The sequence below is a fragment of the Myodes glareolus genome, chromosome 11 (genome assembly GCF_982192425.1).
Source record: "Myodes glareolus chromosome 11, mMyoGla1.1, whole genome shotgun sequence".
NCBI lineage: Eukaryota > Metazoa > Chordata > Mammalia > Rodentia > Cricetidae > Myodes > Myodes glareolus.
Window position 1 is genome coordinate 70,079,511 of NC_142036.1, and position 20,284 is coordinate 70,099,794.

Genomic DNA, 20,284 nt, shown 5'->3' on the forward strand with positions numbered 1-20,284 from the left:
TACCTTTCAGGCCAGGGGTGCCGCCTTCTTTACTCTTTGCCACTGGCAGAAATAACATGTATTCATTACATGTTACCAAACCCCCTTATCCCTCGGTTATTCAAGCCCATAGATTTCCTCTCCCCATTGTGTTCCTACTACCATCCTCTCTCTCACCCAATCAGTTCCAGCCACCTTCTCTCAGGGACCCCTCTCTCTTTGTACCTCTGACTGTTTTCCTCCTTGGGGACACAGAAAGCCTCGAATTTCTCTGTCTCGCCAGCTCAAGACTACAAGCGGGAGGCTAAGTGCTGAGAGACTCTGGTTCTACTGCAGGGGCCTTCACAAGTTCTTACTTTTATCTCTTCCCATCCTCACGCCGGCCTCTGAGACAGGGAGAGCAGATATTATTAGTACCTACATTCTGGAAATAAGAAACTGGGGGCTAAGAGATAGAGTGTTGGGTTGTGATTGCACAGTTGAAATACAGGTCAGACTTCTCTCCAGCTGAGCGCTGCTGTGCCTCCTGCCATGCACCATTTCTGTTTTGATCCATCTGGGCCGTCTAACACTGCTCAACCTTCCCGTGCATTCAGACACCTTCCAAGATGGATTTCTCTTTAAACATTTATATTAATAAGACTCTTCTTGACAGTTATTCTTTGGCCACAATTGAGTACTTTAAGAAGTCGGGCTATTAGAACTACAGAAAATACCAGGCCATGGATCATATAGAAGGTATATTTGGCTCACCTTGGGCACTGAAGAAGACTGTTATCATGTCTATTTCTGGGTACCTAGTGTCTCCATAGCATTATTTAAAGATGTTGGTAAGTGCCTACTCCATCTTAAGAACAAAGAGGACTAGATATGGACTTCCATCACTAATCAATAAAACATCAAATTCAGAGCTGGAAAATACTAACAATAGCTAGGTAATTTCTATTAAGAATTTACCAAATTTCTAACCAAAGTAGCCATGGGAAGCGACCCTAAGGAGCACAAATCTGTGGGATAGTCTATTTACATCAACAATAACCCAGGGGCACCTCAACTAACCCTTCACCCCGAGCACACACAGACTGTCCTGTGGCACGCAGTTGCGGTGGACACTTCTGTCTGTGTTCACCCTTACGTCACCAGCATGCAGTCTACCTTTGCTGTCTTCAGAAATGGGCACCCTGAAAGCTTCTATTAATGATCTTTTTTTTCCCTTCACACACCCAAAAATAAATGCCCCAAGACCAGAAACATCATGAAGATGAGATAAATTTCTATGGCTAAACATGTTAATCCGGTGCCTTCCAAAGACACTCAAATCCCAGGACTTTATAATTAGCATCTAATAAAAACAATACAAGATGGTCACTCCACAGTGACTTAGAGTTCACAGACACAGACAGACGATTCATTTCAGAAAATTACTAAGTAGTGGCATTGTCCCTTTCCCTTTATTTGCCCTGAAGACAAATATCACAGTCACTTAGAGTTCATATTTTACACGAATACCATAGTAACTCTATGATGCTTAAAGCAACAGAGTTAGGCTATATGAGTCCCTGAGGTCAAAGACATATCAAGGGAAACTGGGATTCAAACCTAACTTGTTACTAACAAGACCAGGCCAGCCATCATGCCAATGACAGCGTTTCTTAATTATCCAACATATACACCAAAGCTACACTATACATGGCGACTGTATGGTGATCACCAATTTCAGCTTTTAATTTATAGGTTTTTATTTATGGATAGTTGGTTCATTTCTTTGGTGACTCTGCTGGGGTAAAGCAGTCAATATGCACACTGCCACCAGCTATTGAGTTTAGGGGATACGTGTGAATCAACTTTGGTTCAAATATTTTGCTTCTCAATTAATGGCCAATTTTTATGCAACTCACCAAGTGACCCTGTGGTCATCTTAATTGGTCATAAATATGCCTACTGAATTGCCTAGTTATTTCAGAAAGACATATGACCATGCTTCTCTTCGTCCATAGGCAGGTTTTATATCTTTGCCCTGACCCCCAGAAGACAACCCGAAGGGTTCTGGAAGTTCACCAGTATTTCAGTTCTCTTAATCATTCTAATTTTCTAAATGACATGTTCAGACTTCAACTGGGTCCCTGGAAGTAACAGACTGAACTGAGTTGGAGGTGGCCTGTGTGCCAGGGCATTCTGTATAGCCCCGAGGCTCAGCATGAAACAAGTTCTCTATGCATGGGTCTAAAATTAGAGTTTTTTCAAAACTCATTATTTTCCCCCTACAAAGCAGGATTTAAGGCAGGACCTGACCTGGTGGCTCTTTTCATTGCCACGCTACTCGCCTCCTTCATGCTGTATCCATAGAGCAAGACCCAGAAGATCTAGGAGTGGGGACTGACCTCCATCACAGTTGTCAGTAACAAGGGACTCGGGGTGACATCTTCTTCAGAGACGGAGCGATTCCCTCTGAATGGGGCACTCTGTCTGTGCTGTCCAGTGTCTTCCCTGCCACCGACGACAGCTTCCCCATGTAGCTGACTCTATGCACTCACATCTAAAGGCTTTCCTGTTGTAGCCATGATTTCTTCCGTGAGACACGACATGGCAATCTCCTCAATGAGAAACGCTCATGTCTCAAAGAGGTCTCCAGGGGCTCATTCTGTCAGCCCTGCCTCACGACAGCCAGACAACACATCCTCTATAGACCTTTCCACTGTCTAGTTCTGTGATGCTACAGAGGAACAGGGAAAAGGATAGGGCGAGACTCTCGGAAGTAGCTGTGGTGTTTGTCTTTGGGGCAAAAGTGGGACAACGCTGCTGCTGACGAATGTCCTGAAATGAATCATCTATTTGTGTCTCTGTTTTTTATAAATTCAGTGAGATGGGGATGGAGGATACTGATCCCAGGACAGACATGAAATGTTGCTAACCTGCAAGTCTACACAGCCATGACTTCCCGATGCCACTTCCACTGTCACGAAGCCAGCATTTTGGGCTTGGCCCTAGCCCCAATCTAAGCATGCCAGAATAGGGAGGGAGTGGGGCAGGAACGAACTGAACACTTTTGTGACTTATCTGGTGGGTGGAATATGACTTTAATGCATATTTCCCCCAGGTTTCCCTTCTTTTTATGCCCCCACGCACTCTCTCTCCCCTGGTATTTATGAGCCCAGATAACTCTCTGTGCCATTCTCCCCCCCCCCCCCGCCCCTTTCCTTAGCGCTCACTTTTAAAGAACAGCAGGAAAATCCCTCCAGTGTGAGATGGTGCTGCTTTTACAAAGTACATAGTGCCATGGCTTTTCTAGTCCAGATGTGTCCTTCAGTTCCTCTCCTTTCTACTCAGGTTCGAGAACCAGCTTCTCTCCGTGAATGTCTGGATGGAGGACTGGTTTACCTCCACCCCGTGGGACCCTCCCTTGTCTGAGAGTCCACTCACCCCGGGTAGGAGACACTGAGGTCAGGTCTCTCTAAAGTGCTCATCAATTTCCCTATCAAAGCACACATCTGAGATTCAGGTTTATTTTGGCCATCAGGCCTAGGGTTCCCAGTCAAGTCCTGGGGTGGCTGGCTCTGTTGCATTGGGACTGTCATGGCACATCCTGGTGGGACTGCGTGGCACAATGTCAAAGAGCAAGGAGGTTCCCAAAGTTGCACAATCCTCTCGAAGGCCATGCCATCAAGAATCTGTGAGCGGACCACGAGGCCCAGACTTTTAAAAGTTGTTTCCTCCCAACAGCATCATCCCAAGAGCTAAGCCTTTAACATAGTAGCTTTTGGGTCCCACTTAAGATTCGCAAAGTAGATCTAGGAATTGAAATCTCTTTCTTGATTCATGGACATCTGATGGTGGGAGAGTAGAAGATATGAGGGAACAGTTTTGGGGAGGAACAATAAGTCATTTCTTTACCCCCCCCCCAAAATATTCTCATTGTGTTTGCTGTTGTAGTTGTTGAAGCCAGGCCAAGCAACCTACAGATGTTGCTGGATATACATTTTCTTGCTTTGTAGGGTACTGGCTGCATCATCTGATAAAAGCAGCAACTAAATGATCCCTATGCTATGCATTCTCACAGCCACGAGAGTACTGGCCATTCCTCCTTTTTCTCTCCCCACCCTGCTTTTGGGTCTGGAAAGTTCATTACCTACAGTTACTGCAGAATCAATCGGGACTGGTCAAAATCAGTGATGGAATTTATAGCATAATAAATGTCCTGCCACACCAATATAGTTACACATGAAAGGCTTGGGGGGTGCTCTTTTGAACAATCTTTCTACATCATGGAGAATACTTTAAAAAAATCAATTTCACAGAGCCATCCTAAGCATATATATTTTGAGAAGTACAAGCCTGACAGCAACAGAGCTGATTTTCTGCAAGGCAGATATTATTGCAGAAAAAAACCAATATTATTGATAAAGAAAAAAATCTTAGTATGAAGAAAAAATCTCAGTATATTGGAATTTAGAGGGGAAATTATACACATCTTCATGGTTTCCATCAACCTGGTTCAGCTCCATTTTTCTAGCCTCTGTTATATTCCACTTTCTCTGTAAAGGTTTTTGTTTGTTTGTTTTTGTAAAAAAAGTTGATGCTTCTCAAAGTACACTAACAAACTTTTTTTATATGAAAAACGGCCCTACCCAAGTTGGCCCCTAAAAGCAGGCAAAAATCAGAAGAATACTCAAAAAAAAAAAAAAAACTACACGGAGTGTAGGTTCAATGATGTCCCTTTTAAAAACTCTGCAAGTGGGTTGAAGAGATGGCTCAGTGGTTAAGAGCACCTGTTGTTCTTATAGAGGACCTGGGTTCAGTTCTGAGCACCCACATGCTGACTCACAACCATTGAAATCCATTTCCAGGGGATCTGATACCATCTTCTGACCTCCATAGGCACTGGGCACGCATGTGATGCACATATATACATGCAGGCAAAACACTCTAATGCATAAATAATTCTAAAAAAAAAAAGTAACCAACTCTGAAGTTGAAAGACTATACTGGTGTCTGGACTTGCGTAGGAACGCCGCTTTACAACAGTCTGACGCACAGGAGAATGTGAGCATGAACTGCTGAAAACAGAGTCAGGAAGACAGATGGTAGGCTGTCCTCCCCAAAACTCAATCTCAAATTATGCATGTGACCGCTAATAGGCAAGTACTAAAAACCATTTTGCTTGACAGAGAAGGGCTGATAAATGGTAAACATGAAGTTACACTGTGGTCGTGCCAGGGATCTGAAGCTTGCCTGCTAGTCTGGGCCCAGCAGAGTCGGCTTCTTACAACCGCATCAAGATTTATGAAGGTGGATGTCTATAAAGTGGGTGAAAATAACCCATAATGCTTGCTTGTTTATTGTCTATCAGCTCTGTGTTGTTGTAGTACATACAGAGAAACCACACACTCCCAAACCCATGTGTGGCCAGTTCATTTTTCCAGCCTCTGAATATGGGAATGGGAAGGAGCCAAGAACAGCTAGGGCTACCCTTCCCCTGCAGTCCTAGCAGCAGACTTCTGTAGGAGGCTTTGCCACAGTTTGAGATTATACTCTGAGGTTGGGCTAGCTGTCGGAGGAGAGAAGTGCTTGTGAGTAATTGCAAACACTGACTGTCTGGAGAAGAAAAAGATGTTTGAAAGGGAAAAAGAATGAAATCAGTCCGATAAGAGTTGATGTGTAACGTGAAAAGCCCTGCAAAAAGAGGGAGAAGTGGATCTCGTTAAAGAAACTCTTGGAAATTAGTTATTATTTTTTTCATGGAATTCCTAGTGTGGTTGTGTGGCGATACTCAAGCACTCAAGAAGTTGAGGCAGGAGGTTTATGGGTTCAGTTCAAGCCCCGATTACATTGTGAGACCCTTTCTGGAAAAAAAAAATCAATGTGATTATATATTCAATTCCAGAAAAGAAAAACGTATCTTCTGGGGAGGAGAGTGAAAGGCAGAAATTGTTCATACTGAAAATCTGACAGCCATACGTTATGTTTGGGTTTGAAAGGTCCAACAATACTGAATATTTGTAGGTTTACAACTCTTAGTTTATTCCACGAGTTGCTTTCATTGGAGAGCAATTTAATTGCAGATGAACCGTAACTGACACGAAATGTGCAGATTTTACAGGGACAAAGGGACTGGGTGTCAGGCAACACCGTAAAGCCTGGCTTCACTACCTCTGAAGACATCTCCCCGAGCCAGATCCCCAGTGCGTGCGGAATAAGAGCTCAGACTAGGGCCTAGCTCTGATTTACTGTTCTGATTCCTTTTGTAACCTAAGACTCAACTGTGAAACAGGGTTTTTTTTTTGTTGTTGTTGTTAATTTGCTTTTGTTTCAACTGTAGGAAGATCATATTCCTCCTTTCAGAATATCTATTTATAAGAGCAATTTGAGGTTCAGAAAAATTCCTGTATATTGGTAGGATAGCAAAACAGACCTAATAATATGAGAAATTTCTAAGAGGAATTTCCCAGTGACTTACTTAAATCTACATCCTTAGATTTTTGTCTCATCGGCAAAGAAACATCTTCATGGCTTCCTTGTTACAGAATTACGTCCACTTCCCTTAATCTAAGACATTTTGCTAACATGAGCTATATCTAATTTCCATTCTTGTTACTCTGAACACTGCATATGGAGCAGCATGAAGCCAAGGCTCCTACTCCTGTCTGCATTTGCTGGGTTCTCCAAGACGTCTTCGCTCCCTACTCGCCTCTGCTGAGATAATTTCAAGACCCACTTGCCAGAGCTCCACAGTTCTTTCTCCACAATGCATTTGGATCTCTTGTTGCTTTGCCGGCACGGCCCTTCCGCGTCTTGTTCTTGTTTCCCTGTTCCACATCTCTTCCCGGTGATGATAGGGGAGTTCAGCCAATCACATTCTGTCCATGGGGCCTGTTGCCCTAAGGCAAAAATTTACCTATAAACCTGGCAAGTGCGCTTCCCCACCCTCTCTTGGCCCCTGCGTTCTCGGATGGACCATGGGACTCTGGTGTAAGTTTTCCTTCTGTTTATTAAAGCTGTATCTTTTATATTAAGTCAGTCTGGTTGATCTTTAATTACCGATTGACCTCGCCCCTTCAGGGTGACCTTGTCTGTGAGACTGGCTAACACGATGCTGTCTTTGAGACCTAGTCTCTTCCATTAGTCACATCCTCCTGCTGCCCATCAGCACACCTCTATGGTGGCACCCAGTGCAATTGTCTCATAATCCTTTCTTTATCTGTCTAAGCCTAGCCTCTGCTCTCTGGACCAAGGGCTTGGTTTTATTCATCAGTTGTCTTTCTAACATCAGCACAGTATGTAATACAGACAAGAACATAGTACTGAGCACACGACTGAGCAAAATCAATTGCTAACTGCTTTGAAAGTCAGGAGATACAGAAGGAGGAAAATGAGATCATTGGTTACAGCAGTTTCTCTTTTGCCTTCTCTGGTTTTCAGAAACAGGTAAGACTTAATTTCAAAATATTTTCGGTATGTACAAGTAAAGCTACATTCTGGAATGAGTTGGAACAATTAAATTTAGTGATTTCGTACCACTCTGCAGAGAGCTGAAGTAGATAAGCTCTGGGGTCAGCATATGCCTTGTTCAGCTTTCTTTAAGGCACGGGGAGTAATAAAGCTTCCATTTTATCTGCAGTGAAATGATGTCGCTGAAATATCACCTCATTTTTTATGCCAGGGATGATTTCTTCTTACCTCCGTGATGTCAAAAGGGAATTACTCTTATTAGAATGACAGATTACTAATGATGCCGTGTGAAAGGAAGAAGGACTGGCTGAAATCACTGTAATCCAAACAGCCAACATCCCCTCTCTTGCCTGGGCATCACGGCTTGGTACGTTGAGCAGTCTCTGCAGTATCACAGCTGCGTGGAAATTATTCTGAGCAGGAAGTAAATCAAGAGCAGGTGCCCATGAATTTTCCTTCGCAGGGCACCATGCTTTAAAAGTTTTTAGAAGTGGATGGCATGATTAGGAGGTGTGATCGCTGAATGTAAAAGGGCGAGGAGTCTCTGGGGACTTCCCTGTCTCACGGGCTCACCTCCACAGAGATCTCAAAAGGCAGGACCACTCCTGCGTGGGAAATGATTAGACAAGTCTCTCCAGACTCACTCATTTGTTAGCTCTCTGGAACAGAGACAGTGGACTGGGTGGGTCTGAGTTCCATTCCCTCTTTCTTTTATTGAGTACCATCTGTCTATCCAGGTTCTACCTCTGGGCATTGTTTCCAGCATGGTGAGATGGCAGTAGTCTTTAAATGCACAAGGACCTGCAAGTGCCATCCCTTGCGTCACTACTACTATTGTGCCTTAAAGCGCAAACCCGCAGAATTTAGCATTCTCCCATCCCGTCCAGGTGCTTGGGATACAACCACAGGGGGCTTGTGCAAACTGTATCCTCTTCTAGATCTTTCTCTTGTGTGAGAGAAAGCATGCATTTCACAGGGAAGATGGTAGTTCATTAATAATACGTCAAGGATATCAATGTTAGGCTCACATGGTGGTGAACGCCTTTAATCCCAACACTTGGGAGACAGTGGCAGGCTGATTTCTGTGAGTTCAAGGCCGCTATGTAATGAGTTCCATAACAGCCAGGGCATCATAGTGAGACCCTATCCCCAAAACAAAACAAAACAAAACAAAACCAAAACCAAAACCAAAAGCAATAAACAAACAAAAATCAACATTTTCTAGTTCTGTGATATCTTAGCATTTATATTGTTAATTTGCTTATCACTAGATGTTTGTCCATGTCTCAAAACCTCTAGACTCAAGGCAGATTTAAAGTTTCAGGTTATTTCAACTAGAAACTTAAAATGATTTCAGACCACGTTGGTATAGGTATTCATCAGTCATCTAATTCCTCCAAGTCCAAGGGAGAAGAAGTGATGTTGTGTGAATGTCGCTTCGTATAAATACCAGGGTGAGTATGTGCTACGATAAGTTAGTGAAGACATTTGTCATTGCTCCGAGAATTAGACAAGAGCGGATCCTGCTCAAACCCACACTTTACTTTTGCCCTCAATTTAAGATGGAGAGTGACTTCTCTGACAGTCATTTTAGCCCACCCCAAATCCCTCTGAGGACAGGGTTCGCACACCCAGAGCCGCTCCTAATGCTTAGAAGCCTCCAAAGACCTTTGCCCACCTTGTAGCACTGATTCAGTTAAAGTTATGGAATGTTTTTATTCATTAACTATCTTTTGCTTCAAAGTCATACACTAAATTAGATTTCAGCTTTCCTCTTTCCAGACATCAGGATTACTTCTCTGGGAGGCGGGTCCTCTTCTATGCTACCCAGAATGTCCTAAAGGGGTCACACCTCTAACGTATAGAGGAGGCTACCCAAGACACCCTCAACCGCTGCTGACTAGTGAGCATCAAAGGGAAGTCCTACTATTTATTTTTTGCAACTGAAGAACTGGGAATCCAGAATAATTAGGATGCCTGCCTGCCTGCCTGCCATTGCAGAGGAAGAAACCAAGCGCTGGGGTGGGAGGTGTGTAGAATTTCCTATCGTGCCCCATTAGATATGCCTCCACTAAGCCACTCCATGTTCAGGACTTCTACAAGGACTCAAGAGTTTGAAGGACATTTAGTGAGGGGCTGTTGAGGAGTGTTAATGTATTCAGAACCACCAGGTAACAATCAAGTATCTCTTGATGCTGCTTCCAGAGTTCTAGCCAGAAGAGTTGGGTACAAGTGGGGTTCAAGTTAAATACATGTTAATTTTTAACAGCCAAATATGATAGTATGAAAAATACCTGCCACGGAGTAGCAGCCATTAGCATAGCCATTTACGAGGCAGAAGAAAAATGTCAATTTAAACTCATCAGGGTCTGGAAAGTTTAAAAGTCCTACCTTCATGGGAAACATATTTCAACTCTAAGTCCCTTCTAAAGAACTGATATCTCCCTTGAATATGGTTCCAGAGGGATGAGAATTGGTCACAGTGATGATTCCTCTGTTTCAGTAAGAGTCTTGTTACTCAAAGCACTGTGTAATGAAGTTACCCTTTTAGAATGATGCTGGAGTCGTGCAGGGCATTTCCAAAGATGGGAAAGGTGTGATTGGTACCACATTCCCCAGAGAGGCAGTATATGAAAAGATCTAGCGGCTGGAATTCTAGCTCCTTTCTTCTACTTGGAATGAGCAAACAGAATCTCCCTGAAGGTGCAGCAGGGTTTGGATCCCAGTGGTGTTGCCTACTCTTGAGAGTCCAATTTATGATATGCAGAGGCTCTAATCAAACTTGGAACCTTGTTCACTGCAGATGCTAGAAGTCCCATTTATTCCAGAGATCAACAGCATCAAATTAACCCCGCCTCTACTACATTTCTTACATTAAAGGGCTGTATTAGTCTTGCCATGACGCTAAATCAATTCCCAAGAAAACCATTTGGTATGTGCTTCTTTTGTTAAAGGGACAGATGACGTATTTCAGTCATTTTTTTGTCCCTTATAATCAAATCGATATTCAGGACACTAAAGCAAAGAGAAATTTCCCAGAAATAAATGCATTTTCTATATTCTGGAGAAATCATTTATAATTCTGGAGCTCATACAACTTCCAGGAGATAATCTGAAGAGGTACGGGTGAATTACTGTCTTATCATTACGGTGTGCATGCCGAGGTGTAGACGTAAGGTTTCGGGTAGTCTTGACTCTGTCTAGCTCTCAGTGAGGTCGGCGGATGGGAACCATCACCTGTGGACTGGTGCCACGTGTTCCCTGGGCCAGCAGTCGTGGTAGGCACTTTACTTACTGTCTTGCTTTTGTTTTATTTCTCGGTAGCCTCACAAAGAAGTTTCTATTGCCATTTTCTCTCCAAGTCACTGAACCATATACTTAAAGTCAGAGTCACGAATGCAGGACAAAGTCCAAATCTTTGGCTATCTGATGTCACGGTCCTGGGCATGATCACTCCGCATTAGGGACATTTTGAGGCACTAAGTGTCAAATGGGGTAATCTATCTTCAAGCCCTTAAAATCTACAGAGTTAAGAAAAAAACCCTATTATTTCAAGCCATTGGCTCATGAGAGTCTATTAGGGGGGCAGGAGTTACGGGGCAGTGCTGTGTGTTTAAGGCTCTCAGCATACTGAAGTGTTGGCCTGAAAGTATGATGACTTGTCCAATTGTTTACTTATTAGTTCTCATGTCCATTTAAAAACTAATTTTGATGAGTCACCAATTATAAGAGGGACAATAGTATAAACACATCTGTAAGACTGAGAGTATAGTGTGATGAGACCATTATAGGTTTTGAAGATTATTAGAGACATCTTTTATAGAAAGGGAGTTTTTTTTTTTAAATCAGGGATGGTTTTCAAAGTGACTATCACTTTTGTTATTTGTGTTAACAAATGCTAGAAACCAACCAGAGAAGTCACAACATTAGCCAATGAGGGGCTCCAGTTATTTCCCCTATTTCCTTCTTTTCGATAGGACCTAAAATGAATGACCTGTAGGATAGTGGCATATTTGGGTTGCAGTCACAGACATACTTGGACACACCACAGAATGGCTAGTGGTTAGGTCATATCTCTGGCTGGTAAAATAGCTTGGCTTCTGAATGCTGGCAGAAGTGGCACGTGCCGAGCAGGGACTACTGTCATGCCCTGGTAATGGGAAATACACGCTTTTAGGTGAGAAACAATGTCACTATATTTAAGATGACAACGGAAACCATGCTGTAATGGACAATTGCGCAGAGGTGAGCAGAGACTAACAGGATTTAAAACTCTTGGACTTTATTGGTACCCTTCTCTCTTTGCATTTTTCACCAGGGTAACCTCTGCCTCCAGAAACTTTTTCTTCTTCAGTTTATTCTGGTGTCGGGGTTGACTGAAAGGCAATAAATGCATAGTCTTAGGAAGTCTGAATAGACTGAAAGAATTTTTGGTCTCTCTGTTGATTTGACAAGGTAGTCCCATTCTGCAAAGCTGGGATGCTCTAGTCATCGTTTCAAGGCAACATGAACTGAAGCAAAAGATTCAGCAGAAGTATCAATATGTCTAGACATCGTCTCTGAACTCAGACCGAGAGAAACTTCCGGATGGTGTCTAGTATTGTCCTTACTTATCAGAAGACAAAGCAACTTTCTTTCTTTTTCTACCCCCACGCCCCTTTTTTTTGAGACAGGGTTTCTCTATATAACAGCCTTGGCTATATTGGAACTCCCTTTGTAGGCCTTGAACTCATAGAGATCCACCTGCCTCTGCCCCCCGAGTTTTCATTTTAAAGGCACACACTACCATCACCAGACTGAAAGAGCAACTTTCAACTGATGAATGTGCTCTGAAATTTATAGTGAAAAACTGCAGTCACACTGCGCCCTCCACTCAGTGCTGGGCACACCTCCATGCAACGCTGCTCTCTGAATGCCTCTCTGAATGCAGTTGACTTCTTGAGCAAGGCAGAGCTGGTTTCCTGTGCTAACACTTTGTTTATTCTTTATGGTTTCTGAGAAGTCATAGAACTGGGCCACAAGGCAGAGTGCTAACAAATACTCTAATAGTTAGAAAAGGAGCCCGACGGAGAGAGAATATGAAGTTGGGTTCGTGGTATCCTAGAGGAGTTGGGGGTTGAAGAAGGGGATAAAATATGATCAAAATATATTGTATGAAATTAAAACATTGCAGAAAACCACTCTTCAAAGATTGTTCAGTCAAAAGAAAATGGTGATCACATACTGACGTGAAATCACGGTGAATGAGGTGCTAGAATGTGTCTATAATTTTCTGAGTAGCATCCTCAACTGGTGTCTAAAGGAATACTGTACACTTTGATTTGGGCACTGCGTTGAGAAAGACTCAATATTCTCAGGACTAAAAGGAGAAATGAGAGCCAGGTCATGGAACAGTCATCTGGGTTCATAGCTGCCCCACGAGTTACTCTAAATCAGTGGTTCTCAACCTTCCTAACGCGGTGACACTTAGATACAGTTCCTCATGTCGTGGTGATGGCCAACCGCAAAATTATTTTTGTTGCTACTTCACAACTGTAACCTTGCTATGGTTATGAATCATAACGTAAATATCTGTGTTTTCCAATGGTCTTTGGCGAGCCCTCTGAAAGGGTCATTTGACTCTCCAAGGGTTCGCGACCCACAGGCTGAGAATCACTGCTCTAAATGCCGCTCCTCTCAGATTAGCAAACTGTATGGCTAATCTCGATTGCCAACTGATCAGACTTAGAATCTTCCAGGAGCTTGGGGAAAATCTCTCGGTTTGTCTGAGAGTATTTCCAGAGATGATTGATAGAAGGCGACCCTGCCCTAGGTGTAGGTGGCATCATCCCATAGGCTGGTGGCACAGATGAAATGAAATGACAAAGAGGAGAAAGCCAGTGGGCATTGACACTTCCCTTCTCTGTCTCCTGGTGTGACCTCGGCTGTTCTATCTATCTATCTATCTATCTATCTATCTATCTATCTATCTATCTATCTATCTATCTATCTATCTACCTACCTACCTACCTACCTACCTACCTACCTACCTATCTCTATATCTATATCTATAGGAGGCTGGATGGTCTTCAGTCTTTTAGTTCCACACTTTGTTACCCAAGTCATCCCAGATGAGGGTTGTTGGATTTTAAAAATCCCCTCAGTTTCCCCAGCATCTCTTAGTGATTTCTGAGTACCTGCCATGGCAGGAATTCAGCAACCTGCAGATTTCCCCCCTGTGAAAAACTCAAAGACACTATTAACATTGCACAAAACAGGGGCCCGCTCTCTGTCTGTTTCCCAGAATATAGGTTGCTCTGCTCTGCTGTTAGAGTTAGGGCATTAAAATGTACGGAATAAACGTTCCAGAAATGACAGAGGCGCTGGTGGGCATGCCAGAGCAGATTAGAGAGCCCACACCAAAGGAAGCTATCCTCCAAAGACAGGAGCTAAGGAGGCGACCCAATTAGTGTTCCTTCCCATAATTTCCCTGATTACATATCTCCTTCTGCCCCGTGTGCTCTACCTAGTAAGTTCCCGCAGACAGAGACCTAATCAAGAAGGCAGATTTTGATGCAAGGCAATTTAAATGAGAGCTGTGTCATGCTAAGATATGTGGCCAACAATGAGACCTAAACAACAGGGAGGCCCCTGAGGCATAAAAAGTGGCTGGACCAGATAACATGCTACTGTGGATTTCAAAGCAGAGGACGATGGAAAGAACAAAACTTCATTAGAGCAATTCCCCGAGGTCTAGGGTGTGGCAAGCAAAGCCCCCACAATTGATGTTACATTCCATTCCCGAGTCAGGATGGAACGGGCACTTCTTGGCTAGAATTCTTGGTTATGAGGTGCAGGCTATGAGGCCCAGTAAGGGTCCAGGCCCTTATCTGAAATGCTTGGGGCCAAAAGTGTTTTAGATTTCAGAATTTTTCAGACTTTAAAATATCTGCATACATGACAAAGTATTTGGGGAATGGGACCAAAGTTTAGACACAAAATTCACTTATTTTCATATAATACCTTATGCACAAAGCCTTAAAGGTAGTTTTGTGGGTTGCTTTTCATACCATCTCGGCTTTGACTATGGCCTGGCAGATAGAGTCAGGTCTGGAATTTTCCACTGTGGCATTGCGCCACTGTTCAAATGCTTCAGACTTTGGAGTTCCGGCTTAGGGATGTGCATGTATGTGATCCTGTGTGTGTGTATGTGTATGTCTATGCATATAATCCTGCATGTGATCAGGATGAGAATCGGGAAAGTAAGACAGGTCCCTGTCGCTACTGGAAGGTGCTGAACTTAACCACACCCTGGTGCATTAGAGCAGTAAGATACACCAGGAGGGTCTTAGGCAGGAAGCTCTCCCTTTAAAAATGTAAGTGACCCTGTACTGAGCTCCATCGGATCAAATCGAGCCCTTCGTTGAACTTCATTCTTTAAGAGTGAGGCCGAAGGGTGGAAAGAGCAAGTTCTGAAGCCTTAATCGCCTGGCTTTCCCCAGCAGCTGTTTGAGAGCGGCACGGACACGGGGAGGGAGAGCACTCATGAAAGCCCCCGGGTCGCCACCTGCACACCAGGCATAACAACGTGAAGATTGCACACAGGAGCTTTGAAAATAATGCTCTTTTGTGGACTAATAAGTATAAAGGGTTAGGTATAGTTCCGTGCATGCAGTTAGCATTCGGTGAGTGCTGCTTTTGGTACTGCGAATGCTGTCCTGACTACGGCAACCCAGAGAAAGTTAGAAAGGTCCATAGTCCAAGGTCGCAGGGCAAAATGAAGAAATAGAATGATGTAGAGAGACCTTTGTGGTCCTTTATGGGAGCAGCAACATGTACGTGCTGATAATAAATTAGACGGAATATTGGAAGTAAAGAGAAATTATCATGACTGTTCCTTTTTATTTCTGTTTATTGTGTGGTGGTGGGTGATTACCCAGTTTTATGGGAATGTTTTATAAGCTGCTAGATTTACTTACTGAGGATGAACAGACACACGGGGATGCCGTTCAGCTGTGTCTTGTCACAGGCTCACCGGGTCTTCCCCTAACTTTCAGGCAACGTTAATTAATGAGGAACATTTGTTTCAGAGAAGGGGAAAGGCTAGGCCTGCTGGGTGATTCATCTTCCTGGGGGATGGGGGATGAAAGGGTTGTGGGTAGCAGTTCTGAGGAGGGGCACACAGCACTGGGTAGAGAAGTTTCTTGAGACAGGCTTCCTGACAGGAGTGCTCCAGCGATATGGGTACGCTAACATTTCATGAACTGACAGGTTCTAGAACCACTCTTAAATGCTTGCCAACTCTTTTTTGTTCAAGGCTGTGCTCTTGAGATCTCCTCTCCCTTTCTGTAGTAGGGGATCTTTCATCCCAAGTTTATGTTGTTTCAGCCCCCTGCCCCCTTTACATACATGCTAGTCCCGTCTCATCCAAGACTCACAGGTGACACGCCACCTGCTTGGGGGAGCCTTCAGTGACCCATCCTATCTACAGTGGTCTCTGACCCTCACATTCCCTCACTTTGCTCTGCATTGTGTAGCCTGGTGAGTGAAGGCATGGGCGTTACAGGGGTCAGACACCCCAAGTCTAAGCTCGCTCTCTTCAGCCTGTGACCTTGGGTAGTCTAATTTATCTTTCCGCCTTTAGTTCTTTGTGTCTAGAAAATACGAACAGTCCACACCCTCTCTTCTGGGCTGGTTGTGAGAGCTAATCACCCCCAGCCTACTGCAGGGCTCCGAGATGATGTCTGCTGTCCCCCGAGCTCGCGTTACCCTGGAAATCACCCCTTTATAATTGCTGCCGTCCTCACCCTGCTCCGGAGTGCAAGTACCACGAAAGCAAGGTCTCTGCATTCTTTGACGCTGGGATTTTAGACTCTCAAACAAGTCCTCTACTGGGATCTCAAACGTCTTTGCTGAGCAGATGATGCTCACAAGCCTAATTTCGAGTCAGGCAGCAAGAGCAGGTTTAGCGAGGCGCTGGGATGGCCAATCACAACCCAACAGGACAATGGGTCTCTTACCTCGATGCACTATTTATCCTTATTATTACTGTAGCCATATATCCCACTCGGTTTTGCAGATGATCAAATATCCAAAGAGCTTTGTAAGCTATAGTTTGTAGCATGAAATCTTTTTTTTAAATTTTATTTTCAAAAAGTTAGTTCACTCAATGCTATCAAGTTTCACTAACTTTTGCTCTCACTTATGATACACCCCCTGCCGGCCAGTAGAAACCAGAAAGGATACAGACGGCCAGAAGAGGAAGAGCTAAAAAGAAACGCCCAGGACTTCCAAATCTGGACTGCAAAGAATGACCCTTTCTGTACTCAAATAAAATCCCACATCTGTAGCCGACTTAGGGAATCCAAATGCACTAATGCTCACACTTAATAAGGAGTGAATACACACCGTTCACTAAGACAGGAGAGCACCAAACGCCCTAAAGACTAGGTTGGGCTTCCTTCCCCGCAATACCCTGGTGTATAACTGTCTTCGGGGAAGCTACTGCCGGAACTGACCAGTTGCCCTCTCTGCTTCACACCCTGCTAAAGGTCAGGGTTGCTTCTCCAAACCTTTCAGACTGTGGGGCAGCTCAGCTAAAGGTCGACCTTGGGAGGGTTTTCCACCTCCTTTCTTTTTCTTAAAACATTTTTTTCCCCTTAAAGAATTAATGTCAACGAAAGTGTGTGCCTCTGACTTTACAGCGCCGCTGGCGTTTTGATGACTTCCATAAAGGTTTTAAGCCCTGTCAGTAATGGTTGTTAGCACCACCAACAATGCTGTTGTCACCCTGAAGAACGGAGCTAGCTGAAGCTGCACGCTCTCAGCCCGGAGCACGCCGTGCTGGCACACTGAAGTTATATTTTGTTTGTGTTTGCCTTCCTATGTACAATAAATGCTGTTTAAGAGATTGGTTAGTGTGTCGTAAAATTGTAAGATTCAGGTTTCCAAACGCATTTCATAAATTTCCTAGGTCTTAATTTTATGTTGCTATAGTAACTGGAATGTTGGGATTTCTTGCGATTAGAAGGCTTTTATAGCCTTAACCTTAAAATGATGATAATGTAGATTATGACTCCAGATTTGATCTCTTCTCGTGAGGAATATATATATATACCTTGTAGTTTTGAATATGAACATTTTGTGGATGTTAAAGTACAACTAGTGTTCAAGAATTGTAATTTCAAAAGGAAGGATTTTAAGATTTAACCTGATAATGTGTGCGTGTGTGTGTGTGTGTGTGTGTGCCTACATATGTGTACGTGTGGTGACCAGAGGTTGTTATCCAGTGCCTTCTTCCGTGGCTTTTCATCTTATTTTTTGAGATAGTGTCTCCGAGAAACCTGGAGCTTGACACGTCTCCTTGTGCTAGTTGGAGCTGGCCAGCAAGTGCCAGGAATCCTCCGGTCTCCGCCTCCTCGGTCTGGCTTTTCATGTGGGTGCTGGAGATTCAAACTTAGGATCCCCATGCTTGTATAGCCAGCACTTTACCATCTACTGATCCCCAACTTGGTTTTGTTTGTTTTATTAACGACATATACGAATCTAGATGATAATGTTATTGACTGGGAGAAAGGGGATATTTTAAAGGGACCAGGAGACAAGGGGGATTTTCATAGCAGCCATTCTGGAACACTTACCTGCAGGATGGAGAGGAATCTGGCTCACCCTTTCCACCAGTGTGGATCTCTAGCAGGTGCTGAAGCACTTGGCCTGTTAATAACCAGTGGTTTTAAGAAAAGACGCGAGCTTGTGGCATCTGGTGCCCCGGCAAAGTCTACAGTGATGAGGAGGAGGTATGAAGATGTCTCTGTTGAGATGGAAAAATGGCTAGGCAGCTTATGCTGTGCAGGACTCAAGGCCACATGTGTTGATTATGTGGACCCGAAGCAGTTGGAAAACTCAGTGTAAATCACCTGGAATTGGCTGTGCCCCCGCTGGAAGCCCAGCTTACCTTATAGCCCGACGACTTGATGTGGACGCCACGTTTGGTCAGAGTAGACTTCATTCGGATGAAAAAGGACCGCTCGAGGGTGTTGTCAGTGGTTAGCAGACTGGGGCTGGCTGTCTCCACTGGGGAACAGGAAAAAAAAAACACACACGCATGGGATTGAAGTCTCTACAGGGCCCCTCACAGCTTCTGCTCAGGTGCAACCCTCAAGTTCACTAAAAATAAATGACTGATGGGTGCTAAGAGGGTAGTAATCAATTTACCTCGTTTAGAAAATGTTTACTTTGCAGAAAATAAGAAAGAAAAATTAAGGTGCCGGCAGAAACTCCTCTCCAGTTTCTAGCAAGAGCTTTCAGGTCTTTTAATTTGCCGCAGCTCCCTAAGTGGGGTCTTATAGTGAGTAACTGTGGCTTCCTTGGAGGGCTGGCTGGTGGGCAAAGGCAGCTGTGCTTTGAAGGGGAAGGGACCAAGTGTTGATGGACAAAGCAAGGGATGGGCAGAGATGCCGTGGGGACAGGTACCGAGGTCCTGCTCTTTGTTATCTATCTCTAGACCCTTCTCACTTGGTTCTGTTCATTATGAACAGGAAGCACGCAGTCTTCTCAACTGGCCCCAGATGGAGGCGTGAGCATGGGACATACAGGCAGAGAGAAAGAAAAACCACCCAAATACCCACTCCCCATTCCTACCACAGCGGCTTGTCGCCCCAGCTGCTAGGCAAACAACAGAGTCTAGTTTTCTATTTCTCTGATTTTATTTATTTTTATTTTTTTAATTGTGTGTGTCTGTATGGGGCTAGGTGCATGAGTGCAGGTGCCTAGAGAGGCCAGAAGAGGGCGCGGGATTTCCTGGGGCCGGTGAGCCAGGCAGTTGGTTTGAGTTGCAGGCTGTGGATGCTGGGCAGTGAACCTGGGTCCTCTACAAGAGCAATGCCTGCTCTTAACTGCTGGGGTATCTATCTGTTCTCTCTGCTCCTCCACTTTTAATAGAAGACGTTACCTCCCTTAATCAAAATAGTCGCTCTTTTCTATTACATGCTTTTAGACTGAAGAGAAGATGTTTTTGCCTGTGTAATTCAAGTGGTGGCTGGCTGCGGACCTAAGACCTTGATGGAAGCATGCCAGAGGGCAATGTAGGTCAATTTTCTTTTAAAACAAGTCTTGAAGAGATTTTATAAATTCAAGTCTTTTCCTGCAAATAAATTAAATCTGGAAAATTTTATACTAATAGATGGTCTAATTTTAGTCTTCTTAGATATTAATTTTTTTCTTATTTGAAAGTTAAAAATTAAGTCCATCAACAAATTGGATTTCTTTTGACTAGCTTTAATCTAACACTATTTTTTTTTTCTGGAATGGGGGTTGAAAAAAAATACAAGAAATAAAGATCTGTAAGAGGCTGGGCACTGTGGTGCCCTTGAATCCTGGGAAGCAGAGGCAGGCAGGTCCCAGTGAATTCGAGGCAAACCTGATCACATATTGAGTTCCAGCCTAGCTAAGGCTATATAGTGAGATCCTGTCTCAAGAGGCAAAAAGAAAGAGATAGAGATAGAGATAGAGATAGATAGATAGATAGATAGATAGATAGATAGAAGAGCTGTAAGAAATAGAGAACAAAATAACTATGATAAGAGATTAGAAATTGGAAAAACTTCAAATTGTGACATGCTTTCTGTATATTTCAAGGAAGAAGTAATCTCTATTTTTCATATTAAATGTGATGCTCAGATGACAGACGAATATAGGTTATTCCAATAACAGCAACTGTGCTACTTGTGGCCTAGGGATTGTCTTTGACATTCATATCTCAGGAAGCCTCAGCTCTGACATTTGGAGCACTTCTACTCAGAGGTGATGAGACGGACAACTGCCCCTTTCTTATGCGCCTCTCTCAAGGCTTTCTCCTTTTTTTTTTTTTTTTAGAGAGCAT

The 20,284-nt window shown here is 43.7% G+C and overlaps 1 protein-coding gene across 3 annotated transcripts in view; it reads right to left on the minus strand.

Annotated features, from left to right (window-relative positions):
• The window catches only part of Npas3 (neuronal PAS domain protein 3), an 826,580-nt gene that overhangs the window by 45,861 nt on the left and 760,435 nt on the right, over positions 1–20,284 (minus strand). For all 3 annotated transcript variants that reach the window (XM_085697644.2, XM_085697643.2, XM_085697646.2), the window contains exon 7: positions 18,359–18,477. In XM_085697644.2, coding sequence (XP_085553770.1) covers positions 18,359–18,477 — 119 coding nt within the window. The remainder of the gene's footprint in view (positions 1–18,358; positions 18,478–20,284) is intronic.